This window comes from Sebastes fasciatus, chromosome 1, assembly GCF_043250625.1.
Source record: "Sebastes fasciatus isolate fSebFas1 chromosome 1, fSebFas1.pri, whole genome shotgun sequence".
Taxonomy (NCBI): Eukaryota; Metazoa; Chordata; class Actinopteri; order Perciformes; family Sebastidae; genus Sebastes; species Sebastes fasciatus.
Window position 1 is genome coordinate 41739333 of NC_133795.1, and position 25489 is coordinate 41764821.

Below are 25489 nucleotides of genomic sequence, written 5' to 3' on the forward strand. Positions count from 1 at the left end.
TCTGGACATACTGTAAAAGAATCCAAAGGCCTCAAAATGAACATTGCCACAATCACGCTGACTGGGAAGCTGGATATTAGCATGCTGCGCAGCACATTTAAGTCCATCGCAGCCGAGGACTCCTTGCATTGGACATAATGATCAGGGGAGAGCGCGAATGCAGTCCCCCACTACCAGAAATTATGCAGTTGAGATTCCCACATTTGGGGAATTCACAGGGGTCAGCACAACCGGAGTGCAATGGCTGAGCCTCGCCCTGGGTGAACAACATAAGAATTTAATAAATTTAGTTTTTCATATACCATTTCGAATATTCATACATATCGTTTTATGTATTACAGTGATGTCATCGTCCTTTGATGTGATGTCATCGTCCTTTGATGTTGTCACACATTCTGAAAAATTTGGCTAGTTTGGGTTGACACTTGAAGCGTGTTACTACAATACAGTCACAGTTGACAATCTCTACTCAGTTGGTTATTTGTTACATAAATCATTTTTTCTTCAAAATAATGCTTCTTTTCAAGAATGTGGTTGGTATTAATCTGTATTTGTTTTTATCTTTAAAAAAAAATGATTGTCATAAAATACTTGATCATTGTATCTCCCCTGCCAGGTAAATTTGAGTTGGATGCAACTGGCATTGCTCAACACACAGGTTCACAACGTACACCAGTCACTGCTGCACAGCAACACTGCCACTTTTCTGGACATACTGCAAAAGTATCCAAAGGCCTCAGAATGAACATTGCCGCAATCACACTGACTAGGAAGCTGGATATTAGCATGCTGCGCAGCACATTAAAGTCCATCGCAGCCGAGGACTCCTTTCATTTAACTTGGACATAATGATCAGGGGAGAGCGCGAACGCAGTCCCCCACTACCAGAAATTATGCAGTTGAGATTCCCACATTTGGGGAATTCACAGGGGTCAGCACAACCGGAGTGCAATGGCTGAGCCTCGCCCTGGGTGAACAACATAAGAATTTAATAAATTTAGTTTTTCATATACCATTTCGAATATTCATACATATCGTTTTATGTATTACAGTGATGTCATCGTCCTTTGATGTGATGTCATCGTCCTTTGATGTTGTCACACATTCTGAAAAATTTGGCTAGTTTGGGTTGACACTTGAAGCGTGTTACTACAATACAGTCACAGTTGACAATCTCTACTCAGTTGGTTATTTGTTACATAAATCATTTTTTCTTCAAAATAATGCTTCTTTTCAAGAATGTGGTTGGTATTAATCTGTATTTGTTTTTATCTTTAAAAAAAAATGATTGTCATAAAAAATGATTGTCATAAAATACGAGGTATTATGTCTAATACCTCGGTCTCTAATACAGGTTCTCCGCAAGGCTGCGTCCTTTCGCCATTGCTTTTTATTTTGTACACAGATAGCTGCAGGTCTTCTAAGGAGGGCAGCTTATTAGTGAAATTTTCAGACGACACTGCACTCCTGTCGCTCCTACAGGGGGCAGAGTCAGATCATGGCTGTGCTCTTCCTGCCTTTGTCGAGTGGTGTGACAAAAATTATCTTGATCTTAATGTCTCAAAAACTAAAGAACTTGTGATTGACTTTAGGAAAAACAAGATTAATCCCACTCAGAGTATAATTCATGGCGAGGATGTTGACATCGTGGACTCTTATAAGTACCTGGGCACAGTGTTTGACTCTCATCTCAAGTTCGATGTAAACACTGAGTCCATTGTTAAACGAAGCCAACAGAGAATTCATTTGCTGCGGAAAATCAACTCCTTTGTTGTGAGTAGATCTATCCTGTGCACTGTCTACTTGTCATATGTTGAGAGCCTTTTAACCTTTTCATTTATTTGCTGGTTTAACGGTTTGTCTATGAAGGACAGGAATTGCCTAAATAACATTGTGAAAGTCTGCTCCAAAATCATCGGAGCCCAGCAGAGCAACTTAAACTCTCTCTGGGAGAAACGTGTCCTCCAGAAGGCCAAAAACATTATTAATCACAACCAAATCCTGTCTAGTGAGTTCACACTACTGCCTTCAGGACGGCGCTATCTGCCGCCTCACAGAAAGACAAACCGCTACTCCAAGTCATTCATTCCTTCCGCCATTACACTGCTGAACGCAGAGTAACTATCATGAATGAACGACAACAAAAAATGTTTTATTTACTTTGAATGTACAATTATTTTGCACTAACCACATAACGGTTGTCTGTGTTTGCATTAGGTACATTCTTGGAATACAATTTGAGATGTGCAAATACTCTTGGCACTTTATTCTATTCTAATTATTTATTTATTCCGTTATTCTTTTATCTCGTCTCGTTTTTATTCTTGTATTCATTGTTTTTATTGCGAAGATTTTTAATTTTTAATCTTGTACTTTTATTGTTCTGCACCTACCCATATGCCACCTACTGTGTTCCCTCTGTCAATGATGATTGTGCAGTATGAATGTGTGTATATGTTTCGGTGGACTGCAGAAACTGAATTGCCCTTCGGGGATAAATAAAGCTCTCTGTATGTGTATCTGTATCTGTACTTGATCATTGTATCTCCCCTGCCAGGTAAATTTGAGTTGGATGCAACTGGCATTGCTCAACACACAGGTTCACAACGTACACCAGTCACTGCTGCACAGCAACACTGCCACTTTTCTGGACATACTGCAAAAGTATCCAAAGGCCTCAGAATGAACATTGCCGCAATCACACTGACTAGGAAGCTGGATATTAGCATGCTGCGCAGCACATTTAAGTCCATCGCAGCCGAGGACTCCTTTCATTTAACTTGGACATAATGATCAGGGGAGAGCGCGAACGCAGTCCCCCACTACCAGAAATTATGCAGTTGAGATTCCCACATTTGGGGAATTCACAGGGGTCAGCACAACCGGAGTGCAATGGCTGAGCCTCGCCCTGGGTGAACAACATACTTGATCATTGTATCTCCCCTGCCAGGTAAGTATGAGTTGGATGAGTCAGAGACAGGGTGGTCATTCTCAGACACAGCACCCTGGCTGACAGTTGCAACAGCGCAAAATCCTAGAGTTCAGTGCCTTTAGCACTAGCTCACCTTGGCAAGCTGTTTCTGCCTCTAAGAAAGAAAACACAGCCCAGCAACAGCACAAAACCTTAAACCCAAGCATGCTAGCAATGGAAGAAGGTTTAGAATACATTTCTTCCACAAAGAAAGAGCAACCTCGGAGAGGAGTACACACAAATGATTTGGTCCCATCCAAAAGACCACACCCACTTCTTGCTGTCATGGGGATCACGGGCAACTGGCATTGCTCAACACACAGCTTCACAGCGTACACCAGACACTGCTGCACAGCAACACAGCCAGTTTTCTGGACATACTGTAAAAGAATCCAAAGGCCTCAAAATGAACATTGCCACAATCACGCTGACTGGGAAGCTGGATATTAGCATGCTGCGCAGCACATTTAAGTCCATCGCAGCCGAGGACTCCTTGCATTGGACATAATGATCAGGGGAGAGCGCGAACGCAGTCCCCCACTACCAGAAATTATGCAGTTGAGATTCCCACATTTGGGGAATTCACAGGGGTCAGCACAACCGGAGTGCAATGGCTGAGCCTCGCCCTGGGTGAACAACATAAGAATTTAATAAATTTAGTTTTTCATATACCATTTCGAATATTCATACATATCGTTTTATGTATTACAGTGATGTCATCGTCCTTTGATGTGATGTCATCGTCCTTTGATGTTGTCACACATTCTGAAAAATTTGGCTAGTTTGGGTTGACACTTGAAGCGTGTTACTACAATACAGTCACAGTTGACAATCTCTACTCAGTTGGTTATTTGTTACATAAATCATTTTTTCTTCAAAATAATGCTTCTTTTCAAGAATGTGGTTGGTATTAATCTGTATTTGTTTTTATCTTTAAAAAAAAATGATTGTCATAAAATACTTGATCATTGTATCTCCCCTGCCAGGTAAATTTGAGTTGGATGCAACTGGCATTGCTCAACACACAGGTTCACAACGTACACCAGTCACTGCTGCACAGCAACACTGCCACTTTTCTGGACATACTGCAAAAGTATCCAAAGGCCTCAGAATGAACATTGCCGCAATCACACTGACTAGGAAGCTGGATATTAGCATGCTGCGCAGCACATTAAAGTACATCGCAGCCGAGGACTCCTTTCATTTAACTTGGACATAATGATCAGGGGAGAGCGCGAACGCAGTCCCCCACTACCAGAAATTATGCAGTTGAGATTCCCACATTTGGGGAATTCACAGAGCTCGAGTCTACAGAAGTGCAAATGTCTACAGGGACTGTAGACAGTAGACCCTAGACTCTGATTGGTAGTCTACAGGTTGAGGGTTGTAGACTACCAATCAGATCGACGCATTTCTTTCTTTTTTTTTTTTTTTAAACTTTTTTAAACTTTTTTTTAAAAAACTTTTTATTCAGTGAAGCTTGACAAAACAGTGGTCATTTGACAAGACAAACAGAAACATCGCCGTTTATAATGCACGCTTTGCCGGAGGAGGCTGGACGTCTTGTTAGCGTTAGCGTCAACTAGCTAAACGTTGTTTACAGGTAAACTCTCATTTAAATGATATATTTCTTTTGTTATAACGTTATAACGCATTTCTCGTGTTAAACCTTACCTGCTTTTCAAGTCCCAACGTACAACAGTAGACCTATGGACCGGGTCAGGTAAATAACATTAGGTGAAGATTAGCATCTCTCAGTAAAACCTCTTTTGAATGATAACGTTAGCTTTTATTCCTTATACCCACTATGTGGATACTGTAGTGTATAAAAGAGCATTAGCTTGAAATGTCACTTGTTGATGTGCTACTAACTATTACAGTGTGTGGACCATAATCTAATACATCTATCTAATATATCTAATACATCTAATAATAACGTTTGCCTTGACCTAACATTATATGTTACCAACCATTTCAAATCTTGACCTCCAAATCTATTTGGCTTCCAAAAACAATTCATCACTCATTAATGAATAGGTAGTAACTCCTATCCAGTGTTTCAGAGGTGAGGGAGACTAATCATTTTTGCCTGTTGTCAAAATACCATGGTATTCAACATAGGAGAATATAACAACTACAATGGTTTCTCTCATTGTGTTTTTTGACTCCAGTTTTATCGGTAAGGCAAATCTATGAGCCAAACCTTTGCCAAAGGTAAGAGAAGTTAAAAAGTGGATAAAATGACAGATGCATGGGAGTCAGTACTGTAGGCCCAGGAGTTATGAGTTATGAGAAGAAGCTGTAATTAGGGTTTAGCAGTTATCATTATGCTCTGACACTTCCTCCTCTTCCTTGCTGTGTGCTAAAAGGGTATCAATACCTGTTATATATATTAACATTAATTTTTATATTAGTGATTAATATATCATTATAATACAATAACAATCATATTGTTGTTGCTGCTGCTGTTGTTGTAGCATTGCTCTTTATGTTTTTCAATTAGCTAACTAGGGATGGCGACCCCAGTCATCCGGATCAACAACCCAGATGCCCCCAAGGATCGCCAACAGGCTGTGGTGATCGCGACCAAAGAGGCCCGGTGCTATCGGGAGAAGAAGCTGGTGTTCTCCAACCCTCCACAGGAGCTGCTCAACCAGACCACCGCCTTGGCACACGCAGAGAGGCTCCTTCGAGCAGAGGGCATCCCCGCGCCATCGTGTCAGCAGTGCCTCGGAAAGCTGGTGTTGCCGTTCGGCCAGTATCTGAATGCCCCATTTTACTGGCTTGTGGCAAATGATGTGGGCTACATGAAGTAGTAAGCATATTATATTTAATACCACTGTAGGCTATGCATTTTAAAAAACATTTTCATGGCATGTTTAAAATAAATTATCTGTATATCTGCTTGCTCATTATCATAATTGCTGTGATATTAATGATGACGATACTAAGTTGATGTATAATATGATTTCAGCATGCTTGACAAGCACAGGGAAGAGGTGACAAACCCACAAAGAAAGGGACAGTTGGGGAACCAGTGGGTGAAAGACCACCTCACTGAATATGCAGAGAGCTTCCCACAAGTCTCCGCTCTCCTCGAGGCCAACATCGACAGGTGTATCTACGGCCAGAGAGGATTTGAGCATCACACCTTTCAGGAGATGTGGGAACTCTACAGCCAGTACCACACCCAGAAGGACAGGCCTGAGCAATTCAGTGCTGAGCAGAGGGAGGTGATGAAGAAGGCCTACAGCTCTGTGAGGAGGTGGCAGAACACACCGGTCACCCACATCTTGAGTGTGCAGATGAAGCGCTTCAAGAAATATATAAAGAAGAAGGAGGAGCAAGTAAGTTTTGATTTGATTATTTGTTACGAAACAGGAAGAGCAGAATAATGTAGTAAATGAAAATTGTTCAAATTACTGATATTTAAAGCAGTTTGGCTAAATGTGTTTGTTTGCTTTTGGTAATTAAAGACTGGTACGTCATAAAATCTAGATAGTTACATTACATTTGTTGTCCAGCAACTGCAGGCAAGCACCTCCCAGCAGGCAAGCACCTCCCAGTTCGACCCCTCATCATGGCCAGGCGATGACGCTGAACTGGTAGCTGCAAGCCAGGCAGTTGAAGTTAAGTGAGATACAGAGTTAATATACATCAAACTGTTCCGAAAAAAAAATCATAATACAAAACTACTTTGTTTGGTAAATTCTCAGATTTGCTCAAATCCCAAGAGTCACCATCCGGTGTCCGACCGAAGCGGCCCGAGGCCGCTGTCCAGCAGCCCAAGCTGCCCGAGGCCGCCGTCCGGCCGAAGCTGCCCGAGGCCGCTGTCCAGCAGCCCAAGCAGTCCGAGGCAACTGTCAGGCCCACAGAGACCCCGTCCACCACCAAGGGTCATGATATGGAATCACCTCTGAGAGACTCCTCTGTAAGTGATATTCACATTATATGAAAACAATGTAAATGAGAACAATTTGTTTTTACATGTTTTTGAAATTGGTTTGTGTTTTAACAATACTTTGTACACAATAATAACCAAATGTTTTGTATGCGTTATGTGTGTTGCAGGTGGAGATAGAGGGTTGGGTACGTCTGTGGGAAAACCCCAATGGCATCCCACCTGCTGACATTTCCTGGCTCAAAGAGGACCCAGAAAGAGGGCTGTTCACACCCGTTCAACTCTACAAGGACATCACCGGTCTGTTGAAGAGGCGACGGGTGTTGAAATCTGACCGCATGTGGTTTTACCCACCAGAACCTCCTGGCTATGTTGGAGGTGCTCTGCCAACTCCACAGCTCTTTTTTCGGAGCCGCGTCTTTGTGTGGCGCCCCGTTGGAGTGTGGAGGTACTCCCTGAAGTGTCCTCGAGGTGATGACTGTGCTGGTAGAGGACGGAATGTGCACCTCTACAAGTCTGGCTACCACACCCGGGTATAACTCACTTCCCCTGTGTTATTACATTACAGTTGAATATTTATTTATGCTGCTATTTGCCTTTATTTGATTTGATTTTTTCCCCCAAAATGTACTTTAGGTACGTCACATCTGTGATATGTCCAGCTGGTACTCAATGCTCACAGAGGTCCTGGGCTGTGGGCCATGTATAAAGGCAGCCAGGAGCGGAGACGGTGGAACGGTGGGCCGGTGGATGGCGTGGGATCCCGCTATTTTATCGCAACTTAGCGAGGCTCATCAAGCTATGTTCCCTGCCATCCTCACCAGCAAGTGAGTATACTGAACATAATGTGTGCATTTAACAAACTCGAAAGTAATCACAAATTGCAACATATTGATTGTGACTCTACTTAAAGGCGTGGCGTGGATAAGAATGTTGTGCGCCTTCTGAGGGACCGGACCGAAGGGAACACAATGGTCAAGGTGTGGCGTCAGATACAGGAGAATCACGTCGAGGAGTACCTTCACCGTAAGGACCTGTACACCACACTCCTCATGACCGTAGCGGAGCCCGGCGGGATCGTCTCTGCATTCAGTCACACATTCCAGGCTCCACCTCCTCAAAGAGAGCTTCCCTCTGCACGGCTCCTGCGCCACGCCTTCCTGCTGTCAGAAGCCAACAATGTGCAGGATTACCGGAACCAGATCCTCTCCACCTTTGGCACTGTGCTGAAAATGGATTCCACCAAGAAAGTATGTAAATCAAAACATAACGCTCAAAATATGTTTTGCATCATACAGTATGTATGATGCAAAACATATTTTCATACTGTTGTAAAATGAAAAAAAAACAAAAAACACATCAATACAATCTTAAGAGATGTTATCACATTATACAAACCTGACATATTTTTTTAGGTGGTGAAGAAGCTGTCTGGGGAGGGTCATGGCTCAGCTAAGTGGTTCACCAGCATCGGGAACGAGCACTCACAAATAGTTTCATTTGTGCTGACCTGTGAGGAGTCCACTCAGAAGCTGGAACCGATGTGCCGTGGAGTCATGGAAAGGTTCCGGCTGGCCAATCAATCTGTCCCCAAGATCTTGTATGTGGACAGGGGATGTTGCCGTGCACAGGGCCCAACATCAGTGGAGACTTTGTTCCGGCCTTGGGTGGACAATGGGATGGTTGTGCGTCTGGACATCTTCCACTGGATCCACCGGTTTGACGCAGCCATACGCACAGAGTCTCACTGCAAGTACGCTGCGTTCAAGTCTGCTCTAGCTGGGGCAGTGCTGGCCTACAGCCGCACAGACCTGGAGCTGCTCATCAAGGCAGTCAGAGCCAAGGCTCCGGCAACGATGAAGTCGGTCTCAGACAAAGACGTTATCCGCCTCTACATTTCCAGGGAGCAGCTCAAACACCATGTGCGGAGGGTCACACTTGGGGCTCAGGAAACCTTCCGGCTCATCCAGCAGGCCATCGAGGAGCTGAAAGGTCCCGCCGGGCTGGACGAGAGTGGAGTGAGCTTGTTCAAATCACCTGGTAAAAAAGACAGCGAAAACATTATTACAACATCGATACGGTTAGTGTAGCATACAAAGTGAACATAACACACTGTATGCATATATGTATGTATGTATGTGTATTTACAGAGGCCATTGATGAGATGTGGGCAGGCCAGCAGAGACACCTGGAGTGCATCCAGGATCCACCAGACATGAATATGTATCGGGTGGCGCGTACCACAACCATCAACAATGTGGACGTGCCCTACTACAAAGGTCTGCGTGGAAGCAACAGCCTGGAAGGATTCCACAAATCTCTGCCGCACATGATTCCGGGTACACAATTCTAGTCTGTATACATGTAAAAAATGAAATATGTGACCCTGTCATTATTCTAATATCTTTTATTGTGATGTTCAACAAACCTAAATTGAAATACTTACCTTTTACTCTGCTCTACTCAGGTCCCCACTGTGCAGCACGGCCCTATCAGGTTTACCTGATAAGTGGCATTGCACGGTGGAACTCCGACAGGAGCTCAGATGCCGTGTTTGGTGGCAAAGGACGGCACCACAGGACCTACTCTGCCCCGCTGATTGACCGCCTCAACACCCGTTGTCGGCGGCTGTTCGGAGAGGCAGTGGAGGAGAATTTCCGGGCCCCTGCTGATGTCCCTTCCAACGAGCTGCTCGGGTTGGAGTACCTGTTCAGCCAGAGCACGGGTCAATCTGGAACCTTCTCTCTTCGGGACTTGGTCAACGATGGACCTGATCCAGATGAGGAGGTGGTTCAGCCTGGGCAGCCCGATCCAGATCCCGAGGCAGACGAGGCGTACCAGAGCGATGTGGAGGCACATGACAACGTGCTGCATGCCATCGTGCCCCACATTACACTCACCAGCGAAGAAACCTCCACTGTTCAACCTCCGGCCTTTGTGAGTAACTGCGTGTCTGCTAGAATAAATTGCAATTCACTTGTTGGATAATGTACACATTTACTTACAACTTACATTTGTATGACAATTTTTTAACAGGAGGATGCCTGCAGTCCAAACCCTCTTCCTGGCTTTCAGAAGTTGGAAAAGTTCTGCTCTGTGTTGGTGGACATTGGCCTGACAGAGGACAAGCTGTCCCTTTCCACTGAGCAGAGGAACAAGGTCCTGGAAGTCTGGAATGCAGTGGAGGAGCATGACAAGCAGCCGCAGCAGTTCAATCAGCTCTACAGAACACACTGGGGCAACACCCTCTACTGCTGCACAAAGAGGGATGATCTTGTTGATGCTGCTGTGATACAGAGGGTAAAGATGGCCAAGCGCTACGCACCAGCACAACAGGACATCAGTGCTCAGCACAACAGGCTGATGTACACGCTGGTGAAACTGTTGTGGTTGCGCTCACCTCAAGGGTCTCGCATCAGTCCTGAAAAGGCTACCATATTGAAGGCCTACGAGAGAATCCAGCATCGGATTTTGGTGGAGGATCAAGTCCTGTGCAAAGCAGGCATTCCTCTGCCAAAAATCAACATCAAGACAGTGCGGGACTTCATCCGTTGTCAAGAGCGCCTCCTCAACCTGCGTGCCACAAAACAGCCCACCGGCCTCATCACAAAGCTCACCTCCATCTCATCTGCAGACCTCCCTCCAGCACCACACCAGCCAGCCATCCTCGCTCCACCAGACTACCCTCTGATGGAGTATGTGCCCACACCCAGCACGGCAGGGACAAAGGTGTTAAAGGGAAGGACGGACATGATCGTGCCACTCTCCCGGCCTCAACCGCCACTGCCACCTGTGCTGTTGCCACCGCCGGTCAGAAAAACCCCTGCCACCTCTACCATTACCAGACCTGTGCCCTCCCTCTCTGCATCCACAGCAACCGCAGGCATTGCTGGCCCATCCACACGGCCCATAATGCCTGCTGGTCTGACGACATCAGCTCGTCCAGCTCCGTCAATAATGCCTGCTGGTCCGACTACATCAACTGCTGCTGCTGCTGCACATGACTGCCGTCCTTCATCCTGGTCGAGATCTACGCAGTACAAGCGTAAGGGGAAGGAGCAGCCCATAGGACTAGCAGAGAAAATATCACGGGTGCAAAATTTCCCTGTCTGTGCATGCTGTGGCCAACCAACACAGGGACATAAAAAGTACAAAAAAAAAACTTTCTGCCCTGTAAAACTGATGTCCACATCGAAAGGTCTGGACAACAGAGTGTACGACAGCTACGAACACTTCACCTCTGTTGTAGACAACTTAGAGTGATAACCTGTAAATACGCTGTATATATCTGTAAATATGTATTGTAAATAGTCTTTTGAACTGTACTGTTGTGTTGTTGCCAGTTTTAGTTAGTTTTCATTTTCATGTATATATTTATGTTCATATTGTTATGGCATTTCATTCTTAGTCATGTTCAGTGATACTTTATTTTCTGCACTATACTTTACTTGCTTAGTCCTTGTTGTGCCTGGTGGCACATAGGGCAAGGACTAAGGATCTCCACTCATCTCTGTCGTTTGCTTTCTTCTCAATGCCGTTCCAGCTGTATCCTCTCGTCTTCATTTCTCCTTCGATGGTTCGCCTCCAGGTTGTTTTGGGCCTCCCTCTTTTGTGTTTTCCCTCTATAGTTTCTGCACTATAGTTCTGTTTTATTATTATTATTATTATTATTATTTATTATTTGCACTTTTTTATGCACCTGGGACACAGAGTAGGAGACAAAGGCTTCGTTCCAAATTGCATACATTTTATTTTTGTGTTTTCCCCATTTCATGCACTTTGTTCATTAAAATGGTCTGTGTTACAGTAACAATGAGTTGTGGAATATCAATTAATGAATGCAACAATAGGGGTACATTTGTTTTCATCAAAAAATAGGGGCACAGAGTGACAGATTACTTGTTTGCACTTATAGTACAATGATATCAGATACTTTTGCATATATAGCAATAGAAACATTAAGGTAGCTTTAATCAGCCTCAGAAATATTAAACTACTTCATTGGAAAAAAAATCTGTCCAGTAACAAGTGAATGAATGACATGTATTATGTAGCATTTGCTTACACAAATATATAATATATATATATAATTCAATGGCTTCAATAGGTATCACAATTAATAGACAATTTAAATCTGTAATGGAATGAATACAGATGATATCAACAGTCCTCAACCTTTGGGGGGATTGGGGGTGAGCCGTATTGTAGATTCCTCCTGTCCAGTCCTCCTTCCGGTAATGGGGGCCTGTGTTCGCACTCTCCCCTGTAATCATATACAAAGAAAATGATAAAGATCTATAGGTATAAAGAGACAGGTATAGCAGCTGATGTGATGTTTTATAGAGTATGCGTCTGCTGTCTTGAATTGTTTGCTATAATTCTGAAGTTAACCTAAGTCAAACATCATATTTGTGGAAAATGATGGAACTGTCAGGCTTCGTCTATAAAGTTACACCCAGTTTCCCTAAAATGGCTTGGCAGCAGTATTTTGGTGCTGCTCTGCTGAAGAGCACATAAAATGTTATCTGAAAATGGTGACACCACACATCACAAAAATGATTAAAGAAGTCTTACATATAAAATTACATTTGTGCTTGCATGATAAACAAACACATCGAATAATAACAGAAACCAGCAAGGGATAATGGCTTTCTTCTGGATTCACTATATCAGGGTTCTAAATGAAGACTGAGTCTGCTCCATATTTCATATATTTGATGAATATATCCCTATTATATTATAAATCTATCATGCTGACTACTCAACAACATCATTCTGGTGTTTATCACTTTAACATCATTCTGGTGCTTGTCACATTAATATAATTCTGGTGCTTGTTGCTTTAATATAACTCTGCTGCTTGTCGCTTTAGATTATAGACTTTTGACCAATTGCGTTGAGGGACAATTGCACTACCGTACAGCTCAACCCCGTGAACCACAGTGCAATGGCTGAGCCTCGCCCTGGGTGAACAACATAAGAATTTAAAAAACAATTTTAAATTTAGTTTTCCATATATCATTTTGAATATTCATACATATTGTTTTATGTATTACAGTGATGTCATCGTCCTTTGATGTGATTTCATCGTCCTTTGATGTCACACATTCTGGAAAATTAGGCTAGTTTGGGTTGACACTTGAAGCGTGTTACTACAATACACTCACAGTTGACAATCTCTACTCAGTTGGTTATTTGTTACATACATATTTTTTTCTTCAAAATGCTTCTTTTCAAGAATATGGTTGGTATTAAAGCTGCAGCGCGTAGAAATCCGGAAAACGCTAAATCCTGCATCCCCTCGAGCTGCCCTCTCCTCTCTCTCCTCTCTCCGCTCTCCCCTCTCTGTCCGAAGCCCCTCCCCCCACACGAGAACGGGCATATGCACGCGCTTCATACGTGCTCGCTACATCTGAGGAGGCTACCGCAGCGAGCTACACATTACCTTCTAACGGCATAAACAGTTACCATGGTAACATCTTCTAACGACATCAGCAGTTACCATGGTAACATCATCTTCTAACGACATCAACAGTTACCATGGCTGAGTCACAGGTGAGAAAAATACTTTGTCACAGACCACATTTAGCTACCACGGACAACTTTGAACATATGACAACAGACAGTATTTATGCTTAGTGTAAAATAACGCTGGAGACCGACGTCAACAAAAGCTAAAGTATTGTAAGACTTTGCTGCATTTGAAGTGTTTCGTTTATAGACCAAATAAAAGCAATTGTTTATTTTCTAGACGAAATGACGAGCTAAACTTTAGAAACAACGGAGCCCAATGTTTTATTCAATCTATAGCATAGCTAGCTGGCTAACGTTAGCCAACGGCCAGTTGCTTCTTCAAGTTTCAGTAATGCTATCTTTCTAACTTTACTGTTTTTTAGTCTGTATAGATAACTTTACACATCTGAAAATAAATAAAACCATGACCATGTTATTCATAATGGAAATGGTAATTTTACATTTGTTACATATCTATTACTGACAGAGCACCGTCGAGTCAGATCCTGACTATGTCCTGGAGCAGCCGGCTACGAATGGACGAGCAAGAGGGAGAGAAAGAGGGCGAGCTAGTGGACGTGGACGTGGCAGAGGGTCTGGCCGGGGGAGAGGACAGAGTCAGCTTGAAGACCCTCTGGCTGAAGATGACTTCAGCAGAGTACAACAACTACAAGCTCGACGGATATCAGATGAACAGGTATCTCAAAATATAACATGTCCATACTTTATGTCCACATTATGATCATTATTGTTCATAAATAAAGTAATACTTTTTCCCTGATCTACTGTCTTTCTAGGCCAGAATTCAGTGTTTGAGCCTGCAGCAGTGTCGGGAGCTTCTGGGGAGATGTCTGTTGAGGGATCCCAGCCTCATATTTGATCTAATGGTCAGCGCTCCTCCACCAGGTCCTCCTGGCCAGGACCCCAATCAACCTGAGTGGTGTGTCTGCATGAGGTACAGGGAAATGCCCACTGACGTGGAAAGAAAGTGCTGTGGCCAGCCACCACAGAACTGCATTTCCCTGCTACGTCATGTGGACCTCTACATCCTCCATGAGGGTGTCCTTCGCCTGGCCAGGAGGATCTGGAACGACATTAGGGCTCAGCAGGACGTACCCAATCCCGGAGAGGACAACAGACAGTTCCGGTATGCTGCTTACCGGCAGTTTGTTGTGTGGCAGTATGGAGCCTTGGGGCGGGGTAACAGAACTGTAATTCCAAGCTGTTGTGTGTGGAGGATTAGGGACAGATACTCTGACCCACACCACCAATATGTGGGCTTTATCACACGCAGGCTCTGAAACAACTGCAACTCTATGCTGGTCTTTTGTTGGTTGAGAAGTTTCTTACTCTGCCTCTCATGCTATATTACCATATTATTTCAATGACAACATGTCAATGCGTCTCTTTTTGTGTGTCAATGCGTGATGTCTTTACATTATCATAAATTATGCCTTTCGTATAACATCTCTGTAGTCGTCAAAAAGCTGATTGTAATTAACAATATCTATATGCAACCTTTATCAACTTAAATCAGAATCAGTGTAATGAGAAACTATTTTGTGAAGGCTGCAAGGGTTAGTGTGAAAACATGCAATTTGGGTTTCTGGAGAAGGGATGTTGAATGAGGCCCACTGAAAGAACTTCTATACCTTGTCGTCGACTGACTTGTGTGTGCAGTAGCTCCTCTGTGGTTGGAGGTGGAATACCACATAGCACACCATACTGCCGCGGGTCATCAGGCCTCTGGCGTCTCACACGCGGCATGCCTCTGTCTGCTGTGGTGCGGCTTCGGAGGATGGCCCTCTGGAGGTCAGGAATGTAGCCATAGTCCTTGTCGACCTTCATTGTGTACAGGCTCCACTTCCGCGACTTCTTGTTGTACAGCTTCCGGTATCTGACATAATGAAATTAGCATATGACCGAAACAGGAAAAGATGGTTATTGAAAAATGAATTTGTGATAAATTTGCAAAACTGCTGCCTGTGCAAGGGCAACATTCATTATAATTATTCATGTATAAATTTGACCTTATATTATAAAACTAATATACTTCCGTTTTAGTGGGTATACTGTTGTCAATTTTAAGAACTTACTCAATGGAGCCATCAGCTTTTCTCTGCACTGGTCGGTGGACATGATGATTATAATCCAAACCAGCAAGTAGGGTGCGAGCTGAATAGACGGGCGGGGTGAAACTGAATCTCTTGCTGGCATACATCAGTATGTGGTTGTGAAAGGACTCAAGTTCTGCTGTAGACCTAAACAGAAAAAAACAAGTATTAGATCTTTTATGTTGTCATTAGTCATTAGTTGATACATATAGTCACCACCAGTGGTGGACAGTAAAAAAATAAAAAGGACTTTGATCAAGTCACTGCATGATTTACAATCATCTGTATTTTAGAGATTTTTCAAAAAGGGACCCACTCTCTGCATGATCTTTCCCAAGATTTACTCACTTTTTTCTTCCCTATGTGGGTTTATAGGGAGTAAGCCAGGAGCTTCCTTTGTTTGAGTTAAATACTTGTGAACATAAACATTACATGTAAAACCCATGCCCACATACCTAAATCCCAGGTACTTCACTACTTCACCCAGCCAGCGTGCATTTAGCACTATCTCAGTGAGTGCTCTGTGTGCCACAGATCCCTTCTCTATCAATTCCTTGTCCCTGTTGTCCGACAAGGGTCCATGGTGACAGGCGCCAAGAGCCCACTCGTGTTCTCCTGTGACGTGATGGAGTAGGCCAACCCACATGTCCTAAGAGAACAATAACGCATCAGCAATGATCCGACACATTACACTGAAATGATGTCTGCAGCTGTGAAATATTTCTGGCTCCACAAGTGTAGCAATATAAATAACAGTTCATATAGTACTTACAAAGAAGTCGTCATAGGTTGCCGACATTTTGGCACAAAACCAAAAGTGGTTGCACACATCCTTGCTCCAAATGAGTAAAATGGAGCACCCCTTCTGCTGGCTCGCCTGACCACAGAATGAAATGCAAAAACAATTAAAGAAAATGATTGGTGTAAGCAAGTTTTGTGACGAAGTGACAATGAGTTCAAATGAAATACATTCCATAATATTACCTGGTGGATCTTCTTTCCAAGGTTTTTCGATCCGTGCCACATGTCAAGGGTATGGCGAACTCCCCATGACTTATATATGCCCTTGGCTGTATGAACAGTGAACAAAAGACATTTGTAAGTACAGACATCTGCACGACTCCTGCATAAGTCAACACACTAATTAGAAATGAATAACAAACTAAAAACCTATATACGTACTAAAGAGTGCAACTATCTGGCTATGAGCATCAGTACATATTTCGCTCAAATTTCCTATTTCCTGACGAAGTGTGTCAAAAGTCCGGATGAAGGCTTCCTTCTCCATGATGACACTGTTCCGCGCCGTTTCACGTTTGTCCAAATATTTTAAAAGACAACATAATATCAATACTGTAAAATAAATACTCACCCACTCAATGATGGCAGCTGTGGCCCTGGATTTGACCGTCACCTGAAAGGGTCCATGGGCCTGGCACGCTGCATTGGTAACAGGTCCTTGGCGGTACACATGGGGATGGGCAGCATAAGGTACTCGTTTAGATGATAGGCAATAGAAGCCGGCTGGCCAATGACCTCGTCTTCTCTCTGGGGCTGGAGCTTTTCTGTCATCTCAGGTGCATCTGTGTGAGTCGGACCGACGTCTGAAGAGTCATGCACAGTGTCCTGCATACTTATGGCTGGAAGTCCATCCAAGCGAATGCTCGTAGAGGGGAGGGCACCACCAGTTCTGTTGGGAAAATATTATGAATCACAAAAAAAGCACTGTGAAATGGATACATAATTTCAGACATGTAGGACACCTGTTATGTAATCACATTCCTTGCACTCACTGAATGTGAACATAAGCTACAGGCCCCTCCCGTGACAACAAAAAAAAAAGAAAATGGATGGATAGATAATTACACACACCACAGTGACCTACCGGACACACAAAGGGAAGATGTAATCAGCATCACTGTCGTCATCACTGTCGACTTCCCTGTCTCCTCCTCCTCCTCCAAAGATGAGACAGACTCTGTCTCTTCAGCGTGGCACAAGGTGTCATCTGCCCAGTCAATGCTATAGACAGGATAAAATTATTTAGTAATATTATCTTGCACCAATATACAAAGGGGCACATGCTCAAAATATAAAGAGGAAATTCAAAAACAGATAAACTTACATGGAATTCTGAATGTCGTTGAACTCCTCTACATTGATGCGGTCAGCATTCAAATCAAGTGATGTCATACTAAGCACAATGAAATAATAAGAGAATAAGATCACATTACTGCTCATCACAAACTCTGATACCAGAATATAACCACCAAGAATGCAGGATATAACTCATATGCTACCATATTTGTCACTGGCATGGAAAATATACCTTGCATCAAGTTCCTGTACTGATGCATCCTCATTGTTGCTGGTATCCAGCTCGCCAACACCAGCTACAGAGAAGTCATCATCTCTGAAAATTAGGGAATCAAGTTTAAATCAAAATGAACCAGAGGGAGGGCATCTGTCTTGACAAGTTCAGCTGGTTTCCCAATGATTCTTCATGTGGACATCAATGGAAAGGCATAAGCCAATTCTGATTGCACATAATAGCCAAAAAAACAAAACAAGTTAGACTCACCGGTCAGAGAGAGATTCAGCCAAAATGCAAGATACTGCTGGGTCTGGCAAAGTGTCCAACCTTGTGTGGTGTTGACATTACCCTTATCTTCTCATAGCTGCAAAACACATACATACAATACCATTATAGATTTTGATCATACATGTCATTGCAAAAGGAATATAAAACAAAGTATAAATAAGAAATGATGACATTCTAGGCTGAGATTACTAAGAAACGACTGTACAGGTTGTGAATGAAGGTGAAACCCAACTCCACTGCTGGTGGGGGTTAGTGTTGTGTGTGGGGTGGGGGGGGGGGTTATATGCTTATTGTTGAAAAACAAAATAAAACGGGAAAATATGAATCACAAAATGGAATGTAATTTGGAAATCAGGACTCAATAACATATAAAAAATAGTAATCGTAATAGTTTAGTTCGCTAAATAATAATTGCTGCAAGCCCTGTTCACATTATGACTGTAAACACAAATAACTATCCAGGGGGTGGATGTTGCTGGGATGGGGGATGGGGTAGTTTGAAGGCTGTTTGTTTTGTGCAAACCACGAAAACTAAAGAAACTGGTTTATAACAATATGAGGGCTAGATTATGTCGGTGGAAAACGCGCTTCCCCCATGGGACAATAAACAATACTGAAAGGAGAATTATGAGTAGCGTTACTCATACAGTAATCTGTATGAGTAACGCTACTGTATGAGTAACGCTACTCATACAGGTTACTGTATGAGTAACGCTACTGTATGAGTAACGCTACTCATACAGGTTACTGTATGAGTAACGTTACTGTATCGAGTACTACTGACTGTGATGTGTCGTTATATAGCGGCAATTCTATGGGAATTACCGTCCGTTATTCTTCTTAGTAAACGTATGGGTCTATAAAGCCCTTTGAGATGACAGACTGTGATTCAAGGATCTAGCTACAGTAGCTACATAAACATAAACATGGACTTGAATTAGCCGCAGCAAGCCTCGGGCTACGGTTAGCAGAAGGCTAACGTACTTTCAACCTGGCTACTCATCGCCTGCTTTCACGGTAAAGCTACCTACAAACAAATCAGTACAAAACATTGAGATATTACAGGAAAACGAAGTTAGTAGCTTACCTGTCCAGGAGAAGAACTGCAAGCTCGGAGTCCAACGTGAGGCCGATGCTGTCCCGGAGATTTCTCCACCGCTGAAACGCTTCGCCGATATTGACATGCGTTTTATTCCGCTTATTGTCGGACTCTCTTTTGGACTGTCTTTTTGAAAAGTCTGTCTTTCTTTTTTTGGGTTGTTTTGAGGTGTAGGCAGTTGCTGCCAATGCTGGAATAGCAAGCTTTTCAATAGGTTGTTCCGCCATTGACCGAGGCTTTCACTATCTGCAGAGACCAGATGTGAACGCGCATCTCCTTTTGTGGAACAGCCAATAGGAACGCTCTCTCTGAAATGACCTGTGATTGGTCAAAGTCTGCCGTCACGGGCAAGATTTCCTAAAGCCTGTAAAGAGAGCCATGAGGAGGAGCAGAGGTGTAGTCTTCTCTCAGATCACTTGAATTACAATATGCTGAAAGGTTATTATGGAATTTTTGCCAAATTATGCCAAAAAATTGTTGCCTACTGCCACTTTAAGTTTCAATTACACATTCTTCTTTTTCAATTTCTTAGCCTTTTTTCCAGTCACTTTAAGGCTTAGCCTTTTTTGTGCAGGTATAAGTAGTGCCAAATCCATTTCTTCTTCTGAATCATTATTATTGGATGTGAATAGCGAGACTGAGGACTGGGAAGAATTATTTTCTGGAGCTTATAGCTGCAATAGAGTCTCTCATCTCAGGAGACATGGGAGATCGTCTAGCCCTCCTCTGCCTCCTTAGCTGTCACTGACCCATTCAGCAGCATGCTCTCATTGACTTCATCTAGGCTTGAACTTAGTTCTTGCCTCTCTCTTTCATCCATCATTTTGTCAACGTCCTCCACAGTGTTATCCTCGTCTTCTTCAGCAGTTACAATGTTCCCCTTAACCTTCCTTATCCTCTCCCAGTTCCTCATCCACCATCTCATCATTCTGCACATTATCAGCTATTTCATTATCAGTCTCATTCATTTTGCTTTCCTGATTTACATTACCAAATGCACTCTTTATTTGAGTTCTTGCATATTTTGCATCTCCTGGTGTCCGCGCTGGTCACGCTGTCATGGTCCGGCTGTGCCAGAGGACATTTGGACTTGTTTCCTTTTTGTTTTGATCTTGTGTTCCTCCTTTTAGTCTGTTAGTTCTGTATTAGTGATTTGATTTTCTTGGATTTGAGTTTTCTGTTATTTTATTCTGCGTTGTAGTGTTTCCTTTTTTAGTTTGAAATTCACTCCTCCTGTGTTCTTGTCTGGTTTTACTTCCTACCTTTGTTTGTTTTCCCGCCTTTGTTGATTGTCTGCCCTGCACTGATTTGTTCCACCTGTGTCTATCACCCTCTTGTATTTAAGCCTGTGTGTTCCCCTCTGTCTTTGTCAGTTTGTTTTGTCCTTCCTGCATGCTTCTCGTCCTTGCCATGCGCCTAGTGTTCCTTGTGTCTTCTGGTTTGTAGTTTTGGTTTTGTTCTCAGTTTGTTTTATGGTGTGTGTCTTTTGTACTTTGTTATTTCTTTGGATCTGGACTCTGGTTTTGTTTTTGTAAAGTTGTTTTGTCCACAAACTTTGCAATTAAAGCTTGCTTTTTGTTGAATTTATCTTTCTGCCTGATCTTTCTGCATTTGGGTCCACCTTTGAAACCGTGATCCTAACACTTGCATAGTGACCCTGCACTCCACACTTATGACAGTAAAATTCAGGGCATTCCCTCAGGATACACCCTGGCTGAATACATATTCTACACACTTTAACTTGTTTGTGTCAGGGGAACAAAGGAAGGGACGCAATCGCGGACCAGGGGAATCTTAAAGTTAATCCTGAAGGATAACCACAAACATCGCAAGCGATTTAAAGGGAGAGGGGAAACACCAAATGAAAACAGACCTAAAAGGAAGGCTCCCTACACTCAGTATATCTTGAAAAGACTAAAAAAAACTAAAACGCCGCTGCCGAGCAGCTGACTAGAACATAAATGAAACAGAAGAACCAGCGAAGACAGGCCACACAGACCTAACCCACTCTAAGAGACTCCAGCTCTGAGAAGAAGCTAAATGGTGACTGAATCCCACAGATAGGTTCACGTGGTACTTCTGCAGATTCACACACCCCTATACAGATAGAGCAAAAACAGGACAGTGCTCTCACTACCTCTGACAAAGAGACAGTGAGTCAGCACCTGAGCACTGAAACCAGGGGTAGATATAGGCTTCAACCACCGGATCCTCATCGGGGACAATTAGGCTCCCCAGCTGCCTCTGCTCAGAGATAATTAACCTAACCAGCCTGCTGAGTAAGTGACCCACACAGTTTCTCATTGATTACTCTGAAGTATTCAGAACCTAAAGCGATGTCAAACTTGGTCAAGTACTGTAAGGATTGTATATTGTCACTGAATTTAACTCTTACAAAGCGCGTGCCATCTGCGATCTTTGTTCCCGGCCATATCCTCCTCTTGACAGGCGAAGTTGGTCTCGCTCCCCAGCCCAGCAGCTTGTCATTGATTTCTTTGTCAGTGACATATAAGCGGGCAGATTTAGGAAAGAAACTACCAGCTCGTCGTAACACAGCTCTTTAACGATAAAGCTTGTTTCCCCGATTTTAAATCCATCCAGCAGCCTTTGTTTCCCTTTTTCGTTCAACATCGTGACTTCATACTTGCCCGGTCCCGTGCCTCGGCATGCCAATAGCACTCCGCATAACATTCTCACGCTAGTAATAATGTCAAAAATCTGTATTTTGGCCTCACAAATTATTTCAACATTTATCGTCAGTTCCTTCTCACGACAGATCTCATCCCTCTTAGCTTTTTGTTCCTTATCCATCTCTTTATCTTTATCTCCGTGCCGATGTCCGTCTTCCGTGTTGGTCCGTCCTAGTTTGTTGTTGCTGTTCGTCATTATAAAACTATTAACTTAAAGCGGTGTACCCTTGAAGAGTCAACTACTGTTGAGGGACACGATTGAAACACTAAAAACAAACTCAGGAATTCTTTCTGCATTCCTAAACTCACAAACATTTACTTATATCATGTTGCTGCAATTGTCAAATGCTGGAAGGCCAAACATTTCTCCGGTATATCCCCCAAACCCAAATCCACTATGATTTTTTGCATATCTTTTTAACCCATTCTGGCATATCCAATACTCTTAACACACACACACACAGACGTCACTAGAGAGTCCTTTTTATTTTTTTACTGTCCACTACTGATTGTGACTATATGTATCAACTAATGACTAATGACAACATAAAAGATCTAACACTTGTTTTTTACTGTTTAGGTCTACAGCAGAACAGGTGGTTATCCTTCAATGGATTTATTTTTACATGATATTTTCAGGTGGAATTTCATTCATTCTCACTGTGCAATATCATTTTCCACTTGTGTAATTTAGTTAAGTCTGTTTATTGTCAATACTGTATATACTGCTCCTATTTTTATACTTCCTTCTATTTTAATGGTTCATATTTTGTTTCACTTTGTTTAGCTCTTTTTTTTACTGTGTTAGCTGATGCATCTTGTTTTTTGCACTATATATCCCCTTTGCTGCTGTACACTGCACACCTCCCCACTGTGGGACTAATAAAGGAATATCTTATCTTATCACATGGTTAAGATCATATCTGCCTGTTTTACACTCTTTGACCACCAGGTGGTTTCGTGTGCACATGAAGCCTCGAGAAATGAACCCTTTTCCGAACCAATTTGCTGGAAAGCTTCAAAGCTTCATGAGGCTTCATCTCGCCATCACTACTTCGTAGCACAGTTTAGCGAGATCTCGTTTGTTCGGGTAAGTGAAGCCAGATAACGAGAATATATCCTGGGTATGTTGAACTCGCGTCGTAGTACAGGCCTCTGGTTAGCCGTTCAGCATAAGTTACCATGGTGCAACCATTTAGAGAGCTATTTGAAGAGGCTGGGCTGGGAAATTCAAATCTCCCTCCAAATCCTGTGATTGGAGAACAGGGATCAGGTGAGGAGGGAGAAGGGGAGGAGCCTGCAAGTGCCCCACCAATGGAGAGTGGTGGGGAAAAAGAGGCAATGCAGGTAGAGGGCGGAGCTAGTTCAGAACATGAGACAGACAAGTCACAAAGTGATAGCAATGGTGCCCCCCTCCCCAATGCCCAGCAGTCCAAGAGGCCTTTATCAGAATTGACTCCTGACTCTCCCGCTGTGTCAGGGAAGAGGGGAAGAGCTGGGCACTCCTCAGACAGTTCCCCTGTGGAGGAGGCCAGAGTCTTCCCCCACAATTCCCCAAATGAGGTCTCTTTTTTTAACAATAGCTCTGCAATCAACCCCTAAGGACTCAAAAGCCGATCTAAAGCTGCGTCCAAGGCCAGTACCCAGAGTCCGACAGGGAAATGAAGCTCAACCCCTTTTGTCACTTTTTACCCATAAAGTGACTGAAGAGCTGCATTTACATGGAAAAGGCTAACTGTTTTTAAAGAGTTCTTAAAACTGAAACATCCTCAATAGTCTTTTAAAATGTTCTATCTGTTATTTTTAACTATACTCATGACCCTCACCTTCTCAACCATCAATGTTAGAAGTGTGAAGTCCAGAGTTAGAGCCCAGACTGTTTTATCCTTTCTTAACTATTTTAAGTCAGATGTGTTTTTAATACAGGAATGTGGCCTGCCGTTTTTAAATCACTACAGAGATTGGAAGGAGTTATGGCCACAACAATCAATATGGAGCGGATCAAATGAGAACAAAAATGATGGAGTGGCCATTTTAATCAAAAACCCTCTAGTCTTGGTGAAGGGCAGCACTGTGGTGAGAGATGGCCGGGCACTTTTAGCACACTTGACTTTTATGGGAAAGGATTTTAATGTCTTAAATATTTATGGTTTTAACGACAAAAATGACAGGTATGACCTTTTAGAAGACTTGCAGTTCCACATGCTAGGTAGGGCACCTTTAGTTGTAGGGGGAGATTTGAACTGTGTTTTAAGCAGGAATGATAGGAAAGGAGCAGGAGAAGATTTTAAAGTCGACAAAACATCAGTTTTGTTACAGGATATATGCAGGGATTTTAAACTTCTGGACTGTTTTAAAATCATGCATCCCAGAGAGGAGGGCTTCACCTGGTTCAGTGGTGACGGCACCAGAGCCTCTCGCATAGATTACATTTTATCACGTGATTGCCCACCAACCGATGCTAGATTGTCACCCGTCTTCTTTTCCGATCACGCAATGCTTTCCTGCACCCTCTCACTCCCATCAGGTGTGACAGCAGGAAGTGGTCTGTGGAAACTCAACTGCTCCCTTTTAGATGATAGGGAGTTAGTTAGCCAGTATAGGGAGCAGTACCAAGAGTGGCAGACCCTTCAAGACCTTTACGATACACGTGCACACTGGTGGGAAATGGTGAAGGGAAGGACCCGGACTTTCTTTAGACAGGTAGGTAAGAGGCAGAAAGATAGGGACGACAGACGCATGTTGGGACTGCAGAAACGACTACAGCGGTATTTTAAATTAAACCAACAAGGGATGGATTTTAATGATGAAATAAAAGAAATTAAAAGAGATGTCAGTTTTAGCAGAATTTAAAAGCAAGGGTGTCATTTTAAGAAGCAAGGAGAGGGAAATAGGAGGGAGAGAAGTGCACAAGATACTTTTTTAAGAAAATTGTAAATAAAGGGGGGGGCATTTTAAGTCTTAAAAAATAAAATGGATGCACAACTGTGTTGGAAAAATACAAACATGTGCACATTCCTAAGGTCATGACAGGTGACACTCATTGCCCTTAAGGCCTATTTGTGTTTCGGTGTTGCATACTTAGTCAACGAACTTGTAGCGCCTATTTGAGGACAAGTAACCCTAAAAAGGACAGAAGTGTCAGTCAGACAGACAATGTGAGATATATGACTGTGAGCCTGCACGCAAGGGTATAAATGTCACGAAACAGAGAGCCTCCTGGCTCTCAGCCTTGAACATTTATGTTGATGGTTGTTTGCCCACTTGCAAGTGTTTATTAAACCTTTAAAAGACTTTCTCTTGATTTTCGAGTCCTTCTTTACAGAAATTGCCTCCACAACAACAGACACAACAGAAGAAATTAAATTAACGATTGAAAAGTTTTACAGTGAACTGTATGAAAAGAAGCTAGTTGAAAAAGACACCATGGAGGAAGTTTTAAAATTCATCGAACAAAAAATAGACACCACTGTGCTTTTAACCCAAGATTTTAACATCTTTGAGTTAAATAATTGTATAAAGGATTTAAAAAAAGGGAAGTCTCCAGGGGTCTCATTTATAACCGTTGCATACGCACAAAACGGGGCCTGAAATGTGCG

General features: G+C 42.9%; 4 protein-coding genes, 1 non-coding gene and 4 pseudogenes across 5 annotated transcripts; 3 read left to right on the forward strand and 6 right to left on the reverse strand.

The window, feature by feature from the left end:
- Window positions 1–142: 142 nt before the first annotated feature.
- LOC141778840 (U1 spliceosomal RNA) lies at window positions 143–277 on the reverse strand (annotated as a pseudogene).
- A 576-nt stretch (window positions 278–853) lies between these two features.
- Window positions 854–988, reverse strand: LOC141778764 (U1 spliceosomal RNA; annotated as a pseudogene).
- Window positions 989–2794: 1806 nt separating this feature from the next.
- On the reverse strand, window positions 2795–2958 carry LOC141779964 (U1 spliceosomal RNA). The gene has a single exon (XR_012596493.1). It is a non-coding gene; the product is annotated as a U1 spliceosomal RNA (small nuclear RNA).
- Window positions 2959–3483: 525 nt separating this feature from the next.
- On the reverse strand, window positions 3484–3618 carry LOC141778767 (U1 spliceosomal RNA; annotated as a pseudogene).
- A 576-nt stretch (window positions 3619–4194) lies between these two features.
- LOC141778995 (U1 spliceosomal RNA) lies at window positions 4195–4343 on the reverse strand (annotated as a pseudogene).
- A 2265-nt stretch (window positions 4344–6608) lies between these two features.
- On the forward strand, window positions 6609–8595 carry LOC141765494 (uncharacterized). Its single transcript, XM_074631912.1, has 6 exons — window positions 6609–6902; window positions 7043–7405; window positions 7509–7699; window positions 7786–8122; window positions 8288–8384; window positions 8504–8595. The coding sequence occupies exons 1-6, from the start codon at window positions 6876–6878 to the stop codon at window positions 8593–8595; spliced, it is 1107 nt and encodes a 368-aa protein (XP_074488013.1). The 5' UTR covers window positions 6609–6875.
- A 123-nt stretch (window positions 8596–8718) lies between these two features.
- Window positions 8719–11209, forward strand: LOC141778094 (uncharacterized). The gene is made up of 4 exons (XM_074652415.1): window positions 8719–8912; window positions 9023–9211; window positions 9340–9809; window positions 9909–11209. The coding sequence occupies exons 1-4, from the start codon at window positions 8729–8731 to the stop codon at window positions 11133–11135; spliced, it is 2070 nt and encodes a 689-aa protein (XP_074508516.1). The 5' UTR covers window positions 8719–8728; the 3' UTR covers window positions 11136–11209.
- A 2121-nt stretch (window positions 11210–13330) lies between these two features.
- LOC141766161 (uncharacterized) lies at window positions 13331–14686 on the forward strand. The gene is made up of 3 exons (XM_074633189.1): window positions 13331–13427; window positions 13873–14082; window positions 14183–14686. The coding sequence occupies exons 1-3, from the start codon at window positions 13413–13415 to the stop codon at window positions 14684–14686; spliced, it is 729 nt and encodes a 242-aa protein (XP_074489290.1). The 5' UTR covers window positions 13331–13412.
- A 277-nt stretch (window positions 14687–14963) lies between these two features.
- LOC141766832 (uncharacterized) lies at window positions 14964–19429 on the reverse strand. Its single transcript, XM_074634340.1, has 3 exons — window positions 19189–19429; window positions 15482–15646; window positions 14964–15282 (listed from the first exon to the last, which is right to left on the reverse strand). Exons 1-3 carry the CDS (start codon window positions 19425–19427, stop codon window positions 14964–14966), a joined length of 723 nt encoding a protein of 240 aa, XP_074490441.1. The 5' UTR covers window positions 19428–19429.
- Between the last annotated feature and the right edge of the window lie 6060 nt (window positions 19430–25489).